The sequence below is a fragment of the Electrona antarctica genome (genome assembly GCF_951216825.1).
Source record: "Electrona antarctica genome assembly, chromosome: 6".
Lineage (NCBI taxonomy): Eukaryota > Metazoa > Chordata > Actinopteri > Myctophiformes > Myctophidae > Electrona > Electrona antarctica.
In genome coordinates, this window is record NC_136811.1 from 53,029,525 (window position 1) to 53,051,745 (window position 22,221).

General features: G+C 40.6%; 1 protein-coding gene across 1 annotated transcript in view; it reads right to left on the reverse strand.

The window, feature by feature from the left end:
- The window catches only part of LOC306925148 (uncharacterized protein), a gene marked incomplete at its 3' end in the record, with an annotated part of 74,770 nt that overhangs the window by 6,138 nt on the left and 46,411 nt on the right, over positions 1 to 22,221 (reverse strand). The window contains exons 15-19 of the mRNA XM_079503830.1: positions 21,536 to 21,848; positions 20,399 to 20,696; positions 16,213 to 16,535; positions 10,979 to 11,250; positions 10,379 to 10,452 (exon numbers count right to left, since the gene is read on the reverse strand). Coding sequence (XP_079359956.1) covers positions 10,379 to 10,452; positions 10,979 to 11,250; positions 16,213 to 16,535; positions 20,399 to 20,696; positions 21,536 to 21,848 — 1,280 coding nt within the window. The remainder of the gene's footprint in view (positions 1 to 10,378; positions 10,453 to 10,978; positions 11,251 to 16,212; positions 16,536 to 20,398; positions 20,697 to 21,535; positions 21,849 to 22,221) is intronic.

Below are 22,221 nucleotides of genomic sequence, written 5' to 3' on the forward strand. Positions count from 1 at the left end.
AGATGTGTTACTGTAGTGTTGTTGTGTTAATGTTGTGGTGCTGTTGTACTGTATAGATGTGTTACTGTAGTGTTGTTGTGTTAATGTTGTGGTGTTGTTGTACTGTATAGATGTGTTACTGTAGTGTTGTTGTGTTAATGTTGTGGTGTTGTTGTACTGTATAGATGTGTTACTGTAGTGTTGTTGTGTTAATGTTGTGGTGCTGTTGTACTGTATAGATGTGTTACTGTAGTGTTGTTGTGTTAATGTTGTGGTGCTGTTGTACTGTATAGATGTGTTACTGTAGTGTTGTTGTGTTAATGTTGTGGTGCTGTTGTACTGTATAGATGTGTTACTGTAGTGTTGTTGTGTTAATGTTGTGGTGTTGTTGTACTGTATAGATGTGTTACTGTAGTGTTGTTGTGTTAATGTTGTGGTGTTGTTGTACTGTATAGATGTGTTACTGTAGTGTTGTTGTGTTAATGTTGTGGTGCTGTTGTACTGTATAGATGTGTTACTGTAGTGTTGTTGTGTTAATGTTGTGGTGCTGTTGTACTGTATAGATGTGTTACTGTAGTGTTGTTGTGTTAATGTTGTGGTGCTGTTGTACTGTATAGATGTGTTACTGTAGTGTTGTTGTGTTAATGTTGTGGTGCTGTTGTACTGTATAGATGTGTTACTGTAGTGTTGTTGTGTTAATGTTGTGGTGCTGTTGTACTGTATAGATGTGTTACTGTAGTGTTGTTGTGTTAATGTTGTGGTGCTGTTGTACTGTATAGATGTGTTACTGTAGTGTTGTTGTGTTAATGTTGTGGTGTTGTTGTACTGTATAGATGTGTTACTGTAGTGTTGTTGTGTTAATGTTGTGGTGCTGTTGTACTGTATAGATGTGTTACTGTAGTGTTGTTGTGTTAATGTTGTGGTGCTGTTGTACTGTATAGATGTGTTACTGTAGTGTTGTTGTGTTATGTTGTGGTGCTGTTGTACTGTATAGATGTGTTACTGTAGTGTTGTTGTGTTAATGTTGTGGTGCTGTTGTACTGTATAGATGTGTTACTGTAGTGTTGTTGTGTCAATGTTGTGGTGCTGTTGTACTGTATAGATGTGTTACTGTAGTGCTTGTTGTGTTAATGTTGTGGTGCTGTTGTACTGTATAGATGTGTTACTGTAGTGTTGTTGTGTTGTGTTAATGTTGTGGTGCTGTTGTACTGTATAGATGTGTTACTGTAGTGTTGTTGTGTTGTGTTAATGTTGTGGTGCTGTTGTACTGTATAGATGTGTTACTGTAGTGTTGTTGTGTTAATGTTGTGGTGCTGTTGTACTGTATAGATGTGTTACTGTAGTGTTGTTGTGTTAATGTTGTGGTGCTGTTGTACTGTATAGATGTGTTACTGTAGTGTTGTTGTGTTAATGTTGTGGTGTTGTTGTACTGTATAGATGTGTTACTGTAGTGTTGTTGTGTTAATGTTGTGGTGCTGTTGTACTGTATAGATGTGTTACTGTAGTGTTGTTGTGTTAATGTTGTGTTGTTGTACTGTATAGATGTGTTACTGTAGTGTTGTGTTTAATGTTGTGGTGTTGTTGTACTGTATAGATGTGTTACTGTAGTGTTGTTGTGTTAATGTTGTGGTGTTGGTGTACTGTATAGTGGTAAGTGTGGTGTAGAGTGTTACGTAGTGTTGTTGTGTTAATGTGTGTGTTGTTGTACTGTATAGGTGTGTTACTGTAGTGTTGTTGTGTTAATGTTGTGGTGTTGTTGTACTGTATAGATGTGTTACTGTAGTGTTGTTGTGTTAATGTTGTGGTGTTGTTGTACTGTATAGATGTGTTACTGTAGTGTTGTTGTGTTAAAGTTGTGGTGTTGTTGTACTGTATAGATGTGTTACTGTAGTGTTGTTGTGTTAATGTTGTGGTGTTGTACTGTATAGATGTGTTACTGTAGTGTTGTTGTGTTAATGTTGTGGTGCTGTTGTACTGTATAGATGTGTTACTGTAGTGTTGTTGTGTTAATGTTGTGGTGCTGTTGTACTGTATAGATGTGTTACTGTAGTGTTGTTGTGTTAATGTTGTGTGTTGTTGTACTGTATAGATGTGTTACTGTAGTGTTGTTGTGTTAATGTTGTGGTGTTGTTGTACTGTATAGGTGTGTTACTGTAGTGTTGTTGTGTTAATGTTGTGGTGTTGTTGTACTGTATAGGTGTGTTACTGTAGTGTTGTTGTGTTAATGTTGTGGTGTTGTTGTACTGTATAGGTGTGTTACTGTAGTGTTGTTGTGTTAATGTTGTGGTGTTGTTGTACTGTATAGGTGTGTTACTGTAGTGTTGTTGTGTTAATGTTGTGGTGTTGTTGTACTGTATAGATGTGTTACTGTAGTGTTGTTGTGTTAATGTTGTGGTGCTGTTGTACTGTATAGATGTGTTACTGTAGTGTTGTTGTGTTAATGTTGTGGTGCTGTTGTACTGTATAGATGTGTTTACTGTAGTGTTGTTGTGTTAATGTTGTGGTGCTGTTGTACTGTATAGATGTGTTACTGTAGTGTTGTTGTGTTAATGTTGTGGTGCTGTTGTACTGTATAGATGTGTTACTGTAGTGTTGTTGTGTTAATGTTGTGGTGCTGTTGTACTGTATAGATGTGTTACTGTAGTGTTGTTGTGTTAATGTTGTGGTGTTGTTGTACTGTATAGATGTGTTACTGTAGTGTTGTTGTGTTAATGTTGTGGTGTTGTTGTACTGTATAGATGTGTTACTGTAGTGTTGTTGTGTTAATGTTGTGGTGTGTTGTACTGTATAGATGTGTTACTGTAGTGTTGTTGTGTTAATGTTGTGGTGCTGTTGTACTGTATAGATGTGTTACTGTAGTGTTGTTGTGTTAATGTTGTGTGTTGTTGTACTGTATAGATGTGTTACTGTAGTGTTGTTGTGTTAATGTTGTGGTGTTGTTGTACTGTATAGATGTGTTACTGTAGTGTTGTTGTGTTAATGTTGTGGTGTTGTTGTACTGTATAGATGTGTTACTGTAGTGTTGTTGTGTTAATGTTGTGGTGTTGTTGTACTGTATAGGTGTGTTACTGTAGTGTTGTTGTGTTAATGTTGTGGTGTTGTTGTACTGTATAGGTGTGTTACTGTAGTGTTGTTGTGTTAATGTTGTGGTGTTGTTGTACTGTATAGATGTGTTACTGTAGTGTTGTTGTGTTAATGTTGTGGTGTTGTTGTACTGTATAGATGTGTTACTGTAGTGTTGTTGTGTTAATGTTGTGGTGTTGTTGTACTGTATAGATGTGTTACTGTAGTGTTGTTGTGTTAATGTTGTGGTGCTGTTGTACTGTATAGATGTGTTACTGTAGTGTTGTTGTGTTAATGTTGTGGTGCTGTTGTACTGTATAGATGTGTTACTGTAGTGTTGTTGTGTTAATGTTGTGGTGCTGTTGTACTGTATAGATGTGTTACTGTAGTGTTGTTGTGTTAATGTTGTGGTGCTGTTGTACTGTATAGATGTGTTACTGTAGTGTTGTTGTGTTAATGTTGTGGTGTTGTTGTACTGTATAGATGTGTTACTGTAGTGTTGTTGTGTTAATGTTGTGGTGCTGTTGTACTGTATAGATGTGTTACTGTAGTGTTGTTGTGTTAATGTTGTGGTGCTGTTGTACTGTATAGATGTGTTACTGTAGTGTTGTTGTGTTAATGTTGTGTTGTTGTACTGTATAGATGTGTTACTGTAGTGTTGTTGTGTTAATGTTGTGGTGTTGTTGTACTGTATAGATGTGTTACTGTAGTGTTGTTGTGTTAATGTGGTGGTGTTGTTGTACTGTATAGGTGTGTTACTGTAGTGTTGTTGTGTTAATGTTGTGGTGTTGTTGTACTGTATAGATGTGTACTGTAGTGTTGTTGTGTTAATGTTGTGGTGCTGTTGTACTGTATAGATGTATTACTGTAGTGTTGTTGTGTTAATGTTGTGGTGCTGTTGTACTGTATAGATGTGTTACTGTAGTGTTGTTGTACTGTATAGATGTGTTACTGTAGTGTTGTTGTGTTAATGTTGTGGTGCTGTTGTACTGTATAGATGTGTTACTGTAGTGTTGTTGTGTTAATGTTGTGGTGCTGTTGTACTGTATAGATGTGTTACTGTAGTGTTGTTGTGTTAAGTTTTAGGTGCTGTTTGTACTGTATAGATGTGTTACTGTAGTGTTGTTGTGTTAATGTTGTGGTGTTGTTGTACTGTATAGATGTGTTACTGTAGTGTTGTTGTGTTAATGTTGTGGTGCTGTTGTACTGTATAGATGTGTTACTGTAGTGTTGTTGTGTTAATGTTGTGGTGCTGTTGTACTGTATAGATGTGTTACTGTAGTGTTGTTGTGTTAATGTTGTGGTGCTGTTGTACTGTATAGATGTGTTACTGTAGTGTTGTTGTGTTAATGTTGTGGTGCTGTTGTACTGTATAGATGTGTTACTGTAGTGTTGTTGTGTTAATGTTGTGGTGTTGTTGTACTGTATAGATGTGTTACTGTAGTGTTGTTGTGTTAATGTTGTGGTGCTGTTGTACTGTATAGATGTGTTACTGTAGTGTTGTTGTGTTAATGTTGTGGTGCTGTTGTACTGTATAGATGTGTTACTGTAGTGTTGTTGTGTTAATGTTGTGGTGTTGTTGTACTGTATAGATGTGTTACTGTAGTGTTGTTGTGTTAATGTTGTGGTGCTGTTGTACTGTATAGATGTGTTACTGTAGTGTTGTTGTGTTAATGTTGTGGTGTTGTTGTACTGTATAGATGTGTTACTGTAGTGTTGTTGTGTTAATGTTGTGGTGCTGTTGTACTGTATAGATGTGTTACTGTAGTGTTGTTGTGTTAATGTTGTGGTGTTGTTGTACTGTATAGATGTGTTACTGTAGTGTTGTTGTGTTAATGTTGTGGTGCTGTTGTACTGTATAGATGTGTTACTGTAGTGTTGTTGTGTTAATGTTGTGGTGTTGTTGTACTGTATAGATGTGTTACTGTAGTGTTGTTGTGTTAATGTTGTGGTGCTGTTGTACTGTATAGATGTGTTACTGTAGTGTTGTTGTGTTAATGTTGTGGTGTTGTTGTACTGTATAGGTGTGTTACTGTAGTGTTGTTGTGTTAATGTTGTGGTGTTGTTGTACTGTATAGATGTGTTACTGTAGTGTTGTTGTGTTAATGTTGTGGTGTTGTTGTACTGTATAGGTGTGTTACTGTAGTGTTGTGTTAATGTTGTGGTGTTGTTGTACTGTATAGATGTGTTACTGTAGTGTTGTTGTGTTAATGTTGTGGTGCTGTTGTACTGTATAGATGTGTTACTGTAGTGTTGTTGTGTTAATGTTGTGGTGCTGTTGTACTGTATAGATGTGTTACTGTAGTGTTGTTGTGTTAATGTTGTGGTGCTGTTGTACTGTATAGATGTGTTACTGTAGTGTTGTTGTGTTAATGTTGTGGTGCTGTTGTACTGTATAGATGTGTTACTGTAGTGTTGTTGTGTTAATGTTGTGGTGCTGTTGTACTGTATAGATGTGTTACTGTAGTGTTGTTGTGTTAATGTTGTGGTGTTGTTGTACTGTATAGATGTGTTACTGTAGTGTTGTTGTGTTAATCTTGTGGTGCTGTTGTACTGTATAGATGTGTTACTGTAGTGTTGTTGTGTTAATGTTGTGGTGTTGTTGTACTGTATAGATGTGTTACTGTAGTGTTGTTGTGTTAATGTTGTGGTGTTGTTGTACTGTATAGATGTGTTACTGTAGTGTTGTTGTGTTAATCTTGTGGTGCTGTTGTACTGTATAGATGTGTTACTGTAGTGTTGTTGTGTTAATGTTGTGGTGCTGTTGTACTGTATAGATGTGTTACTGTAGTGTTGTTGTGTTAATGTTGTGGTGTTGTTGTACTGTATAGATGTGTTACTGTAGTGTTGTTGTGTTAATGTTGTGGTGTTGTTGTACTGTATAGATGTGTTACTGTAGTGTTGTTGTGTTAATCTTGTGGTGCTGTTGTACTGTATAGATGTGTTACTGTAGTGTTGTTGTGTTAATGTTGTGGTGCTGTTGTACTGTATAGATGTGTTACTGTAGTGTTGTTGTGTTAATGTTGTGGTGCTGTTGTACTGTATAGATGTGTTACTGTAGTGTTGTTGTGTTAATGTTGTGGTGCTGTTGTACTGTATAGATGTGTTACTGTAGTGTTGTTGTGTTAATGTTGTGGTGCTGTTGTACTGTATAGATGTGTTACTGTAGTGTTGTTGTGTTAATGTTGTGGTGTTGTTGTACTGTATAGATGTGTTACTGTAGTGTTGTTGTGTTAATGTTGTGGTGCTGTTGTACTGTATAGATGTGTTACTGTAGTGTTGTTGTGTTAATGTTGTGGTGTTGTTGTACTGTATAGATGTGTTACTGTAGTGTTGTTGTGTTAATGTTGTGGTGTTGTTGTACTGTATAGATGTGTTACTGTAGTGTTGTTGTGTTAATGTTGTGGTGCTGTTGTACTGTATAGATGTGTTACTGTAGTGTTGTTGTGTTAATGTTGTGGTGCTGTTGTACTGTATAGATGTGTTACTGTAGTGTTGTTGTGTTAATGTTGTGGTGTTGTTGTACTGTATAGATGTGTTACTGTAGTGTTGTTGTGTTAATGTTGTGGTGCTGTTGTACTGTATAGATGTGTTACTGTAGTGTTGTTGTGTTAATGTTGTGTTGTTGTACTGTATAGATGTGTTACTGTAGTGTTGTTGTGTTAATGTTGTGTTGTTGTACTGTATAGATGTGTTACTGTAGTGTTGTTGTGTTAATGTTGTGGTGCTGTTGTACTGTATAGATGTGTTACTGTAGTGTTGTTGTGTTAATGTTGTGGTGTTGTTGTACTGTATAGATGTGTTACTGTAGTGTTGTTGTGTTAATGTTGTGGTGCTGTTGTACTGTATAGATGTGTTACTGTAGTGTTGTTGTGTTAATGTTGTGGTGCTGTTGTACTGTATAGATGTGTTACTGTAGTGTTGTTGTGTTAATGTTGTGTTGTTGTTGTACTGTATAGATGTGTTACTGTAGTGTTGTTGTGTTAATGTTGTGTTGTTGTACTGTATAGATGTGTTACTGTAGTGTTGTTGTGTTAATGTTGTGGTGCTGTTGTACTGTATAGATGTGTTACTGTAGTGTTGTTGTGTTAATGTTGTGGTGCTGTTGTACTGTATAGATGTGTTACTGTAGTGTTGTTGTGTTAATGTTGTGGTGCTGTTGTACTGTATAGATGTGTTACTGTAGTGTTGTTGTGTTAATGTTGTGGTGCTGTTGTACTGTATAGATGTGTTACTGTAGTGTTGTTGTGTTAATGTTGTGTTGTTGTACTGTATAGATGTGTTACTGTAGTGTTGTTGTGTTAATGTTGTGGTGCTGTTGTACTGTATAGATGTGTTACTGTAGTGTTGTTGTGTTAATGTTGTGGTGCTGTTGTACTGTATAGATGTGTTACTGTAGTGTTGTTGTGTTAATGTTGTGGTGCTGTTGTACTGTATAGATGTGTTACTGTAGTGTTGTTGTGTTAATGTTGTGTTGTTGTACTGTATAGATGTGTTACTGTAGTGTTGTTGTGTTAATGTTGTGTTGTTGTACTGTATAGATGTGTTACTGTAGTGTTGTTGTGTTAATGTTGTGGTGCTGTTGTACTGTATAGATGTGTTACTGTAGTGTTGTTGTGTTAATGTTGTGGTGCTGTTGTACTGTATAGATGTGTTACTGTAGTGTTGTTGTGTTAATGTTGTGGTGCTGTTGTACTGTATAGATGTGTTACTGTAGTGTTGTTGTGTTAATGTTGTGGTGCTGTTGTACTGTATAGATGTGTTACTGTAGTGTTGTTGTGTTAATGTTGTGGTGCTGTTGTACTGTATAGATGTGTTACTGTAGTGTTGTTGTGTTAATGTTGTGGTGCTGTTGTACTGTATAGATGTGTTACTGTAGTGTTGTTGTGTTAATGTTGTGGTGTTGTTGTACTGTATAGATGTGTTACTGTAGTGTTGTTGTGTTAATGTTGTGGTGCTGTTGTACTGTATAGATGTGTTACTGTAGTGTTGTTGTGTTAATGTTGTGGTGCTGTTGTACTGTATAGATGTATTACTGTAGTGTTGTTGTGTTAATGTTGTGGTGCTGTTGTACTGTATAGATGTGTTACTGTAGTGTTGTTGTGTTAATGTTGTGGTGCTGTTGTACTGTATAGATGTGTTACTGTAGTGTTGTTGTGTTAATGTTGTGGTGCTGTTGTACTGTATAGATGTGTTACTGTAGTGTTGTTGTGTTAATGTTGTGGTGTTGTTGTACTGTATAGATGTGTTACTGTAGTGTTGTTGTGTTAATGTTGTGGTGCTGTTGTACTGTATAGATGTGTTACTGTAGTGTTGTTGTGTTAATGTTGTTGTGTTCATGTTGTGGTGTTAATGTTGTGGTGCTGTTGTACTGTATAGATGTGTTACTGTAGTGTTGTTGTGTTAATGTTGTGGTGCTGTTGTACTGTATAGATGTGTTACTGTAGTGTTGTTGTGTTAATGTTGTGGTGCTGTTGTACTGTATAGATGTGTTACTGTAGTGTTGTTGTGTTAATGTTGTGGTGCTGTTGTACTGTATAGATGTGTTACTGTAGTGTTGTTGTGTTAATGTTGTGTTGTTGTACTGTATAGATGTGTTACTGTAGTGTTGTTGTGTTAATGTTGTGGTGCTGTTGTACTGTATAGATGTGTTACTGTAGTGTTGTTGTGTTAATGTTGTGGTGCTGTTGTACTGTATAGATGTGTTACTGTAGTGTTGTTGTGTTAATGTTGTGGTGCTGTTGTACTGTATAGATGTGTTACTGTAGTGTTGTTGTGTTAATGTTGTGGTGCTGTTGTACTGTATAGATGTGTTACTGTAGTGTTGTTGTGTTAATGTTGTGGTGCTGTTGTACTGTATAGATGTGTTACTGTAGTGTTGTTGTGTTAATGTTGTGGTGCTGTTGTACTGTATAGATGTGTTACTGTAGTGTTGTTGTGTTAATGTTGTGTTGTTGTACTGTATAGATGTGTTACTGTAGTGTTGTTGTGTTAATGTTGTGTTGTTGTACTGTATAGATGTGTTACTGTAGTGTTGTTGTGTTAATGTTGTGGTGCTGTTGTACTGTATAGATGTGTTACTGTAGTGTTGTTGTGTTAATGTTGTGGTGCTGTTGTACTGTATAGATGTGTTACTGTAGTGTTGTTGTGTTAATGTTGTGGTGCTGTTGTACTGTATAGATGTGTTACTGTAGTGTTGTTGTGTTAATGTTGTGTTGTTGTACTGTATAGATGTGTTACTGTAGTGTTGTTGTGTTAATGTTGTGGTGCTGTTGTACTGTATAGATGTGTTACTGTAGTGTTGTTGTGTTAATGTTGTGGTGTTGTTGTACTGTATAGATGTGTTACTGTAGTGTTGTTGTGTTAATGTTGTGGTGCTGTTGTACTGTATAGATGTGTTACTGTAGTGTTGTTGTGTTAATGTTGTGGTGCTGTTGTACTGTATAGATGTGTTACTGTAGTGTTGTTGTGTTAATGTTGTGGTGCTGTTGTACTGTATAGATGTGTTACTGTAGTGTTGTTGTGTTAATGTTGTGGTGTTGTTGTACTGTATAGATGTGTTACTGTAGTGTTGTTGTGTTAATGTTGTGGTGCTGTTGTACTGTATAGATGTGTTACTGTAGTGTTGTTGTGTTAATGTTGTGGTGCTGTTGTACTGTATAGATGTATTACTGTAGTGTTGTTGTGTTAATGTTGTGGTGCTGTTGTACTGTATAGATGTGTTACTGTAGTGTTGTTGTGTTAATGTTGTGGTGCTGTTGTACTGTATAGATGTGTTACTGTAGTGTTGTTGTGTTAATGTTGTGGTGTTGTTGTACTGTATAGATGTGTTACTGTAGTGTTGTTGTGTTAATGTTGTGGTGTTGTTGTACTGTATAGATGTGTTACTGTAGTGTTGTTGTGTTAATGTTGTGGTGCTGTTGTACTGTATAGATGTGTTACTGTAGTGTTGTTGTGTTAATGTTGTGGTGTTGTTGTACTGTATAGATGTGTTACTGTAGTGTTGTTGTGTTAATGTTGTGGTGCTGTTGTACTGTATAGATGTGTTACTGTAGTGTTGTTGTGTTAATGTTGTGGTGCTGTTGTACTGTATAGATGTGTTACTGTAGTGTTGTTGTGTTAATGTTGTGGTGTTGTTGTACTGTATAGATGTGTTACTGTAGTGTTGTTGTGTTAATGTTGTGGTGCTGTTGTACTGTATAGATGTGTTGCTGTAGTGTTGTTGTGTTAATGTTGTGGTGCTGTTGTACTGTATAGATGTGTTACTGTAGTGTTGTTGTGTTAATGTTGTTGTGTTCATGTTGTGGTGTTAATGTTGTGGTGCTGTTGTCGGTACCTGGTTGTTTGTCCACAGCCAGAGAACGTCGTACGGTAACTGGAAGTCAATCTTCTTAAGTCTCAGATACTTTCCTGGGAGAGAGGAGATGATTTGTGTGAACTTATAGTTTAACATCATACAATACGTTTATTTTTTTTATGATGTGTTGTACTGTCGGGAGGAAACCATGCCTAACTCCATTCAGACAAAACCTCTTAACACCCCGAACGCCCGGGGGTATTTAGGACCATTAAATCAGAGCGCCCAGCGATTTGCAGCAACGGAGCACATTTCAAGGTGCACCAGGCGGCATCTTGGATGTACGCTGAAGTAGCTAGATGTAGCTAGAGCCCCTCAACAATCTGACTGATACATCTCGAGTACGCGACTCAAGGGATAATGCATACCAATTTGTGTAACATACGCAGGTGCAGTAGCAAAAAGAGTGTCCGTAAGAACACACAAAATGCCGAGCGGTGTTCCGAGATTATCAACTCTCTGACAGGGGGGCAAAAAACATTCATGTCCGGTTGCCGGACATTCTGGCCTGCAATGGCCAGAGATTTAAAAAAAAGAAGGTCACCAAAGAAAGAACAGAATGTGGTCTCATATACTGACCCACATGTAGTGGCGCGGGCAGAAGGCTGCGTTCAGGTTCTTCAGGGCTGTAGTGGTGTGGCTCTGTGCCGGGGTACTGCTGTTGTCCTGGGCTGTAGTCATGCTGCTGTGGGCTGTAGTCCTGTTGTCCTGGGCTGTGTTGCTGCTGCTGTTGTCCTGGGCTGTAGTCATGCTGCTGTGGGCTGTAGTCCTGTTGTCCTGGGCTGTGTTGCTGCTGCTGATGTTCTGGGCTGTATCCCCAGCTGTCTCTGCTGGCCTGCTGGACAGGAGTGCTGGAAAGAATGCATACAACAATGTCAACTGTTGTTTAGTTTGACTAAAGACTAAAGAGAGTAAAAAGCAACAAAAAACAACGTGAAACCCCCTGTTACCTCCCGACCTAGCTGATATATGGTGCCACCCAAAAGAATGTGGATAACAGGATGTTGGCCAGGAGGAAAAATATTCTCTATGAGGCAATTCTCTGGGCAATATCGGTAGAAGGCGCAGTGGAGTAACTAAAAGTATTTCTTTCCCGGTGGAAACAAAATCCCCTTTTGGCCAAAAAGTACCATTTATACGTGTGGTGGGGGGCTCAGAGAGAGTGCTCTCACTAAGGAAAGTAGGCTTTCTAATGACACAACCCGCCTTTGCTTTGGTGACTAGCAAAAACGTTCTTTTTATTTACGCTAAAGACGAGAGGCTGGTCTGCATTCATGCGAGCGGCGGAGGTCGAGAGTAACATAGCTCTAAATGCAACGCATTAGAGCTATGGACCAGAGCTAGTGCAGCGCCCCGTATGGGTGGTAAGTGTTGTAAATGTGTTGTTCAGATTTGGAGCAGATGGGACGCTGTGTTGGTGATTGGTGGCATTTTCTGCCAAAACGGGCCCCTTCTGCAAACCTTGAAAGCCAACCGCAGCTAATCGTAATGATTGCAGAGATAATGTGTTTTGGACGCAGTACTATAGCAAAAAGTGTGTTTTAAAATAAACGCTAAAATGCGGAAAGGACTGTCAGGCAGAAATGGGCGGGGCGTGACAGAGATAACGTGTACTGAATTGGGGTGAGTTTTTGGACAAAATCTGTAGGAGCAGTAACAAAAAAATGTGTTTTGCAACCAAAATGGCGTGACCTATATTTTGAGAAACAATAGCCTACAAACAAAGTAAGAGTTTAAGGAATGCTGGTTTCAGTTTCAGCAGCATATAACCCCACTTTTTGAGACCTTTTTAAGACCTCAGCGAATGTAATTTAAGACGCAAATAAATGACGCAACTCGCAACAATGTCTTCCTCTATTAAAATTGGCTAATGGTTGGGCAGGCCGGTGAGCCAGTGGGAGGGCCAGCAGACCACCATGGCCCATCACCATTACTTTTTTTAACCGATATTGATAACATCCTGCTTCTCAAGACAGATACCGATAACTGATAATAAATAACAAATGACAAATTATAAAGATATAGGCTATTTGTAAATGTATATTAATTGTAGTATTATCACACTTGAAGGTAACAAATACTAGTAGTGGGCAAAGATTTAACATAGCGTTGACTTAACCAAATACAGTATATCATTATTCATTATCATGACATTACTATTAATTAAAACAAAACAGTTCTGACTGAATGAACATATTTATTTTTTCAAGTCCTATGAGACTGTTTTTTCCCCGAGCAGAACTAAAAGCCTATGGGTGCTTTGTCACTTGTCAAGAAAATAAGGACAATAAAAATATAGTATAGCCTACACTAATAATACTATAGGGACTTTCTGAGAAGAGCACTTCTCATTGAGGTTTTTACACATTAAAAAACACGAGTGTTCATTTCTCTTCATTGTCAATGGCGTTTTTAAAACAAACATTATTTATTATTATTATTATATTTTCACTTTGTCCTTTTTCGTTTTTATGTTTTGTTTTTGTTTTTGTCTTGTTTTTGTTTTGTTAAGCTTGTTTTGTTTTTGTCTTCTTTTAGTTTTTTGTTTGTATTTTCATCCGTTATAGCTATGTTGAATATTAAAAGGGCTGGCATTATAAGCTGAGGCTTCTGCCAAACACTCCCTTTTGGTCAACAAAAAAATATATACCCTGAATACATTGTATAAGGTGTTTATTTTAAATGACCAATAAACTTGAACTTGAACTTGAACAAAAATGGCGTTTTTAAAACAAACATTGAACTAAAAACAAACGTTAAACCTGTATAGGAGGGGCTAGCGCCCCTCAAAAATACATGTGCTCAGTTTTTAATTAATTCATTTTCAACTATTTGAATAAAGGTTGTACACGAAACTGAGAGTGAAATTAACCGCTGGGAAAATCCCTAATTGAGAGAGTGTAGGCCTAACAAGCAGTCACACCATGCTCAGTGCACATGAAATATAGACCGATTCCGAAACGGGTCTCATGGTCGCAGGCAACGTATTTCCTGTAGGCGGAGACGACACATCTGCGGTTTCCCCGCACCAAGCTTCTACTACAGTGAATGGAAAAGTGACTGATGTTAGTCTGCCTCAAACGTTACTCTTTTACCTGCTTTTTACTAACACTAACATTACAAAGATGCCCAGAACATCGGGATGAACCTGTGTAGTTTATGGCTGCTCCAACAGTAGTGGCAACATTAAAAAAAAAAAGAAAAAAACGGAATGTCAAAATATCTACCGCGGTGGCTGAGACCAGAGCCATATTATAGTAATGGTTCAGACAAAGCAGTGAAAGGCCCTGAAAGATACATAACATCAGTCTTACCCAATACCCAATCTTTCTGTTTTATGAACACAAGGCTGCTGTACTTTATACCTCATACTTTAACGCTTAGTATGAGGTATAAAGTACACACACAAGTTCAAACTGTATCTCACTCTGTAGTTTTATAGTCGTCAGAGTAGAGCCCCGCCATCAGGAACTTCTTGGTGGGCGGACCTTCAGACCTCTCCTCCTCCCCCTCCCCCTCCTCCTCCTCCTCCTCCTCCTCCCATTGGCCGGCTGCAGTTCGGGGCGAGCCCTGCTCAATCTCTGATTGGACGAAACACGACGAGGGCGCGGCGCAGCTCTCTGGCCTGTCCTCGACGACAACACTAAAAAAAGAAAAGGGATGAAGCGAGATAGAATGATAGAATGATAGAATGATAGAGAGAAAAAAAAGAGAGAGAAAAGGCACTGGTTTAGCACACAGTGCTGAAAACCATGTGTTAAATAGATTAGATTACTGGTTGGACAGCCACCATGGCATAGTGGCTTTATTATACAGATTACTGGTTGGACAGCCACCATGGCATAGTGGCTTTATTATACAGATTACTGGTTGGACAGCCACCATGGCATAGTGGCTTTATTATACAGATTACTGGTTGGACAGCCACCATGGCATAGTGGCTTTATTATACAGATTACTGGTTGGACAGCCACCATGGCATAGTGGCTTTATTATACAGATTACTGGTTGGACAGCCACCATGGCATAGTGGCTTTATTATACAGATTACTGGTTGGACAGCCACCATGGCATAGTGGCTTTATTATACAGATTACTGGTTGGACAGCCACCATGGCATAGTGGCTTTATTATACAGATTACTGGTTGGACAGCCACCATGGCATAGTGGCTTTATTATACAGACAAACTATACTTACAATTTAGGCATTTAGCGTACACTCTTATCCATCCACTTACTGTACAATAATTGATTGATTGATTGATTGATTGAACATTTTATTCACAGTATGCAGAATGGGTACATTTCACATGAAAGCACAACTCAATACAAAATAAACTGTGGACGACACCATGATAGAGCACTACACTAGTTTACAACAGGGTCCACCATTTAGAGACGTACAAATATACACTTCTACAAAGACAGGAAATCATCATATAAACAAAGTAAAACAAAATGGAAAAACCAGTACAGTATGGGGGAAATGGGGTGTGTTCCCCTCGGGGCACAGGTCTCCACCAGGGCAGGTCAGGTTGTGGCCTCCTGGTGGCGCTATAATAGGCCAATGTGAAAAGGGTGCCATTTCTTCTTATGCCTTTGATGGCAATTGGATGATTTGAGGCATATTGTTGCAAAAATCCACCTGTTGGTGGCGCTATAACAGGCCAATGTGAAAAGGGTGGGATATATTCCTCAGCCTAGTAGGAAAGTGCGTGAAAGATTTCATGATTTGAGGCTTTTTGTTCAAAACGGGCCAGTCCTGCAAACTTTGAAAGCCAATGTTAGCCAATTAGGATGGAATATGAAATATCGGACAGATCCGACTTGAGCACATGACTATAGAGATACGATTTGCGGGATTTTGGGAAAAAATCTGGAGGAGTAATAGCAAAAAATGTTTGTTTTGGGAAGTCTGGAGCCTTGTGTTAAGGGCCTTTGAGGTGCTGTGGTACGATGAGGTGCATGCATAGTCGAAGAAACCTTGTACAAGGGCTCCTGTTAGGGTCTTCAAGGGGTTTTTGTTGACCAGTGAGGAGATCCTGTACAGGAATCTTGGATAAGCATCTTACAAAAATGGTACAAAAGTATTTTTGGGCAAAAATATGTTTTTCTTTCCTTTTTTTGGATACGATTAAGCATTGTAAACCCTATTTCTAAATAGGCTATACACATCTGCATGTTTTATAATGTGTGTCTGTGCACATGTGCACGGAGTCCCCCCACTTCTAAAAGTAGCACTACAACACTGCCCTGCCCCTGAACCCCTAATTGCTCCCGATGTGCAGGTTGGTGCCTTGCATGGTTTCCTCCGCCATCGGCGTGTTAACACATTGAGAGCCCACGCAAAACTGCCCAAAAATCACTTTCACCTAGAAAATCCATTCACATTTTTTATAATTCAGCTGACTGTGGAGACACATGCTGGAACTTTTTACTTTGAAATGTTTTATAGTTTCTGAGTTATTTAATTTAAACGCCAAATGCATTCTCAATGGCGAAAACACAAACTTTGGCACCACGTATAAAAAAAAAAAAATCATTGTTTGAATAAAAAAATTAAAAATAATAATAATAATATATATCTTTTTTTTTTCAAAGACGTCCACAGACGTCTTGGGCTCTGCCCGTGCGGTAATACCAAAGACGTCCACAGACGTCTTGGGCACAAAATGTGTTAATGTGTGTGTGTGAATGGGTGAATGTAATGCACAACCTCTGTAAAGCGCCTTGGATAAAAGGCACTATATAAATGCACCATTTACCATTTTTCCCTGCAGCACTACGCCCATGTGTTCACATCAATGCTTACCTCTGACTGCAGGGGGCGCTGGGGTACTTCTGCTTCCGGCCTCTCTTTCTCTTCAGCTGCGCGCACGACTCCCTGTCCTCTCCTCCTCCTCCTCTCGCTTCCTCCTCCTCCCTGCGTGCGTTCAGGAGGTGGTGGGGGGTGGTGCGGGGGTGGACGGAGGCCAGGGGGAGGTGGTGGTGGTGGTTGGAGGAGGGAAGGGGGGGGGTACTTCCTGGGTCTGCCCGGACCGCGTTTCTTAACCAGCGCCTCGGTGCCGCCACCGCCGCCGCCCCACAGCAGGGCGGCCGGTTCGAGTCCCACGGGCCGGCGCCGCCCGGAGGCACCTTGGGAGAGAGAGAGAGAGCGAGAGAGAGCGAGAGCGCGAGAGAGAGAGAGAGAGAGAGAGAGCTTTTTGATTTTTTGACAAAAATGCATATCGTTGCTACAATTATTCTTCTGCTTACATGCGTGACGTGTCATTCTCCGCGCCATTTTGAAATAGGGTTGAAACCAGTGGGAAACGGTGCAGAAGTCGTCAAAAGTCTGGGATTTTGGTGAAAATTCCTAGTTTTCCTCTTAGTTCCATTAAACTGTTGTTTTATCAACGTTTCAGTTTTTTCTGTGGCTTTCGCCTTTATTTTATTAATTTTTTTATGGAGGGACAGGCAGTAGGCTGACAGGAAATGGGGAGAGAGATGGGGGGGAAGACATGCAGTAAAGGCCGTCGGGATCGGGAGTAGAACCCGCAGCACACTGCCAGACTGGATTACCAGCCAAGGTGCCTGGACCGCTGAGCCATGGCCCAGGCAACGTTTCAGTTTTTTAAATGTCAGCTGACGACTTTGAAGGGCTCGCGGCCATGAAGGGCTCCCGGCCATGAAGGGCTCCCGGCCATGAAGGGCTCGCGGCCATGAAGGGCTCGCGGCCATGAAGGGCTCGCGGCAGCTCGCGTCAGCTCGGCATAAACACAAGTTGGCGCCCTCTAAATACCCGTGTGAGTGCGTGTTGCTCTGCTCTCCGGTTCCTTTGAGTGGCTCATGGGTTTTTATCTCTTATGTCGAGTCGTTTATTTATTCTAAATATCGGTTTAACTGCCCATCCCTAAGACAGGGCCTTGGTGAGGTTTAACTGCCCATCCCTAAGACCGGGCCTTGGTGAACACCCATTATTTTCAATATGAAACAGTTGCTTTTATGAATGGTGCCTTTATGAATGCCATTATAACTTAAAACACTTGAAAGCTGAAAATAGCCGATCTACAAGCTCACAACATGGTCTCTCGGTGACACGTTGTGAGCTTGCGGATCGGCTATTTCTGGAGCACGACCGCGCATCATAAATACAGGGCAAAACTCCAAAGCCCAATTCCTAAACCTAACCTCTAAAAAGTCTAATCTCTCTCTACGCATTCTGCTGACAGCACAATCTGTCAACGCCTTAAGAGGGGGACAAAATATGTATTTTTCTTCCTTTATTTTTTTACCAAATGCGTTCCCAGATTGCTAAATGATTCCTAACCCTAACCCCCAAAATCAGTTCCAACCAAAAAAACAACGGTTTCTCTTGTGAGGGCCTCACATGCATAGTGCACGCACGCACGCACGCACGCACGCACGCACGCACGCACGCACGCACGCACGCACGCACGCACGCACGCACGCACGCACACAGTGACTCAGCGGTACAGTGAGGTGAGTCATCGTACACATGGTTTACAGATTAGCCGTGGTGGAAGAATAAATACTCAGTTTTTATCAATACCGCAGTGTGTAGAAACACTCTGCTACAAGTTTAAAAGCCTGGTCATCTAAATGTACTTGGGTAAAAGTATTGGCATGAAAATATATATATACTTAAAGTACCAAAAGTAAAAAGTACTCATTATGCAGAATGTTTCACAGGCTACAAATTAATACAATGTTTCAACATCTTTTGAAAATAGCAGATGTACAAGCTCACAATGCGTCGCGGTGCGACAAAACTAATAACTCAAGTTTTCAAATAATTGCAGTGGAGTAAAAAGTAGGCTACAACAATATTGCCTCTGAGATGTAGTGGAGTAGAAGTACTGTAGTAGTAGTAGTAGTAGATGAAAATCAGAAATACTGAAGAAAGTAACTCAAATAACTGAAAATGGCACTTGAGTACAGTGCTTGAGTAAATGTACTTAGTTACTTTCCAGCTGTGTGTGCGTGCGTGCGTGCGTGCGTGCGTGCGTGCGTGCGTGCGTGCGTGCGTGCGTGCGCTATGTCACAACACTTCCCCAACAGACCAGATCACAGGCCTTTCTGGGAACCGCATTAAAAACACATTATGATGGGTACACACGTGCACACGTTTGTTAATGCACACCACTGTCCCAGTGTGTGTGTGTGTGTGTCAGGAATGTTCCCTCTTTTTCCATACTCATCTCCCATTTCTAATCATTTCAAGTTGTCTGTCTGTCTGTCTGTCTGTCTGTCTGTCTGTCTGTCTGCCTGTCAATGTTCACTTACATTTTTGATTTTTAACTACAATCTTTATTTCTGGGGGGCCCTAGGAACAACATATTTTGAGATGTGGGTATCCATCCATCCATCCATTCGCCCACCCACCCATCCATCCAACCATGCATCTATCCATTCATCCATCCATTCGCCCACCCACCCATCCATCCATCCATCCATCCACCCGCCCACCCACCCATCCATCTATGAACCCACCCATCCATCCATCCATCCATCCATCCTTCCTCACCTTCTCTTGTCTCTGTCCAAACGGACCCCTCCCTCCTCTCTCCTGGGCTCCTATTGGTCCAGACTGACCCCTCCCTCCTCTCTCCTGGGCTCCCATTGGTCCTGGCTCTCGTGGGGCCCCTCCCCCCGGTCGTCACGGCAGCGGAGGCAAACAGGTTGGTGTGCAGGGGAGAGGGGGCGGGGCTTTCCCCTCTCTCCTCCTCCTCTACATCATCATCATCGTCTTCATCGTCGTCGTCCTCCTCCTCATAGGCCTGTCAAGATCATGACATTTTAGTTGACGTCTTTTCTCCCTTGGGGGAGAAAGGGTAACAGGGGTCAGTTTGACCCAAATGAATAGGCAGGGATGGTATGGTAAGTATGCCTAAATTCATATGTGACTAAATTTGACTGAGGGACTGCCATTGGATTTTTTTTAATTTTCGTTTTTTTCATGTCATATGAAAGCAGGGAATCATAGCTTCAAATTGGTTGTTCAGTTTGACCCACCAGTTTTGGAGATATTGCTTATAGAGTAATGTCTTGCCGAAAACAACAAGTTGAGAAAACAGGCTTGAAAGGTTCACTTCTGTGGTCTCTAACATTACACCTAGCTACATGTTTAAGCATTTATTTCATATTTACATGTCGATTTTAGCTCTGACACTTATTTCAGACATGCTCTAGTTAGTCTAGTATGTGAAGAGTCTGCCTGTGCTATTAACTCATTTTTAAAAAAAGAAAAAAACTTTTTCTCCTCTGGTGAAAAGCTGGAATTTGCGCGATGGCAGTCTCTCAGTCAAATCTGGTCACATATTTAGATAATAAAATAAAAAAAAGATCACAGAGATGATTTGAATCGAATATTTAGGGGGAACCTTCTGAGAGCTTCACGAGGCAAAGATAAACCTTCTGAGAGCTTCACGAGGCAAAGATAATCAACTAAATAATGTGATTTGGCCAAAACCATATATTGATCAATTTATATTATGACCATTTTATTTATTTTATTTCTTATCCGATCCAAAAGCTCACTAAGCGCCACATCACGGTGTCTTATGGGCTTGTAGATCGGCTGTTTCAGCTATTTTCGTTTTTTCTTTTGTGAAATATGAGAAATGTGTCACTAAGTGAAAATAGATTAATTGAGTGCAGTCAGTGGACCACAATGGAAACAAGCCCTGGTTTTGTGTGTTATCCTTTTAGCATAACTTTAGGCTATAGTAGTTGTATTTATTTATTTAGATTTTAGTTGTATTTATTCGCACAATAAAATAAAATAAACTGTACAAAAATATGTGCAGGTGAGAAAAGAAACCCATAAAGGGCTTCTCACCTAAAATAATAAACAAATAATTAGTAGACAGCTATACTACCTAATGTTAATAATATTGCTAATAAAGCAATAAATCAATCAATCAATCAATCAATCAAAGACCAACCCAATAAAGATGAATGGAAATGATTAGAACTGATTGAAATGATTATCCCACCTCCTCGTCCCTCTTGTCTTCATCTCCTCCTCCACCTCTGGCTCCCTGGTGGTCGACGGCGCCCCTCCCGGGGGAGAAGTCTCTCCAGCCGCCGCCCCCGGCCCCCAGGCCCCCCCACCCGCCTCCGAACAGCGCCAGGTGGGAGGAGCCGAGCCGCGGCGAGGAGAGCAGCGCCGACGCGCCCACGTGTCTGAACCTCTCCGACGGAGGAGGAGGAGGAGGTGGAGGAGGAGCAGCGCAGGAGGAAGAGGAGGCCTCCGCCGAGGACGAAGAGGAGAAGAGGGAGTCTTTCCCGTACCTGCAGAGGCGTAATTTCAGAAAAGAAATGGGGGTTGGCAAAACAAAAACAAAAAAGGTTTACAGAATAAGAAAATTATTGCAAACCATTTTCTGCTCCCAGAATTAGCTTTACTCCATAAAATAAATGGTCACTAAATAAGTGATAAATATCACTGTTTTTGATCCAGCACCCAGCCTATTATGTACGCGGTTTTCTTTTGCTGTTTTTCAGCCTGTTTTTCCACAAAAAAAAGACTTACAACATAAGCCCCACTTCCGAGATAGCGAACATTTTTGCTATTCGTTTGGAGGGTTCGAAAAGAGACAATTAGTGGGGTCGTCCCTGATACTTCCGTGACCGCGGAGAGCAAAGGTCCGTTTCTCAGTGCATTTATCATCTATGAAGGTTAAAAAACAAATTGAGCCCCCGCCCCCAAATCCATATGGCCACCATCAACAACCTGTTGGAGGCACAATAATAAGGCAGCAGGCAACAACACGAGATACATCTGTCTAAACCATAGACACCCGAACGTGGCCAGAGCGCTCTGTCTTCTGGTCTGTGGAATCATGTAAAATAAAAGCACTGTGGCATTTACTGTTGCTACACTTACAAATATAAAATAACAAGTGTTAACCCATAGTCATATTCAGATATTTGGCATACAAATTGAGGTAGAAAGTAAAAAAATATAATATATATATATATATATTTTCTTTTTAATTGAACGGTAGGCTACTTTATAATGGACAATTTACTTTTCGGGCAAGTAGAACCTCTGAGACCTTAGTGTCAACAGCTGGCCGGGGTGGCAATTGCCAGCCCCTAATGCCCCAAATGGCGCCCCCATGGCGTACCTGCGCTGCCAAGCCGACTCCTTCGCCCCGCTCGGCACCGCCGCCACCGCCTCCCGTCTCCTCTCGCCTGCCACCGCCGCCATGCCATGCATGAACCCTGACCTGGGCTTCTGTCCGCCTTTGACCCCCATCAGCCCTCTCCTCTCCGCTGTCTCCTCCTCCTCCTCCTCCTCCTCTTCCTCCTCGCCTCCACCCAGCACCTCCTCCTGCTCCTGCTCGCGCTGACGGAGGAGGTGCCTGCGCTTTCGCTTCTCGCTCCGACCTCCTCCTCCTCCTCCGCACCCACAACCTCCTCCTCCCGTCTCCCTGTCGCCTGAGAGAGAGACAAACACATGGAAAGATAAAGTCAATTCATACAAAATATCAATGATCATTTTAGATGGTGATGACGGTACAAATCTCTGCTGTCGGGAAGAAACCACCTAACTCCAAAATATACATTTTTCAGGAAATGAAGACGGAGTTGTACTGCAAGTCCAACAACTGTTCTGTTTATAAAGGGATTGTGACATAAAAAAATGTTTTTTCTAATGCAACTTTTAACATTCAGTAGATTTTCTGTGGTCTGGGGGGTTTCTGACTCAAGTGCTCTGATTTTCCTGCTGACTGTGATGTAACAGTCCACAAATCCCATATAAGACAATGGAATCTGCCAGCAGATGTCACTGTTTTCACCGTTTTTCTCG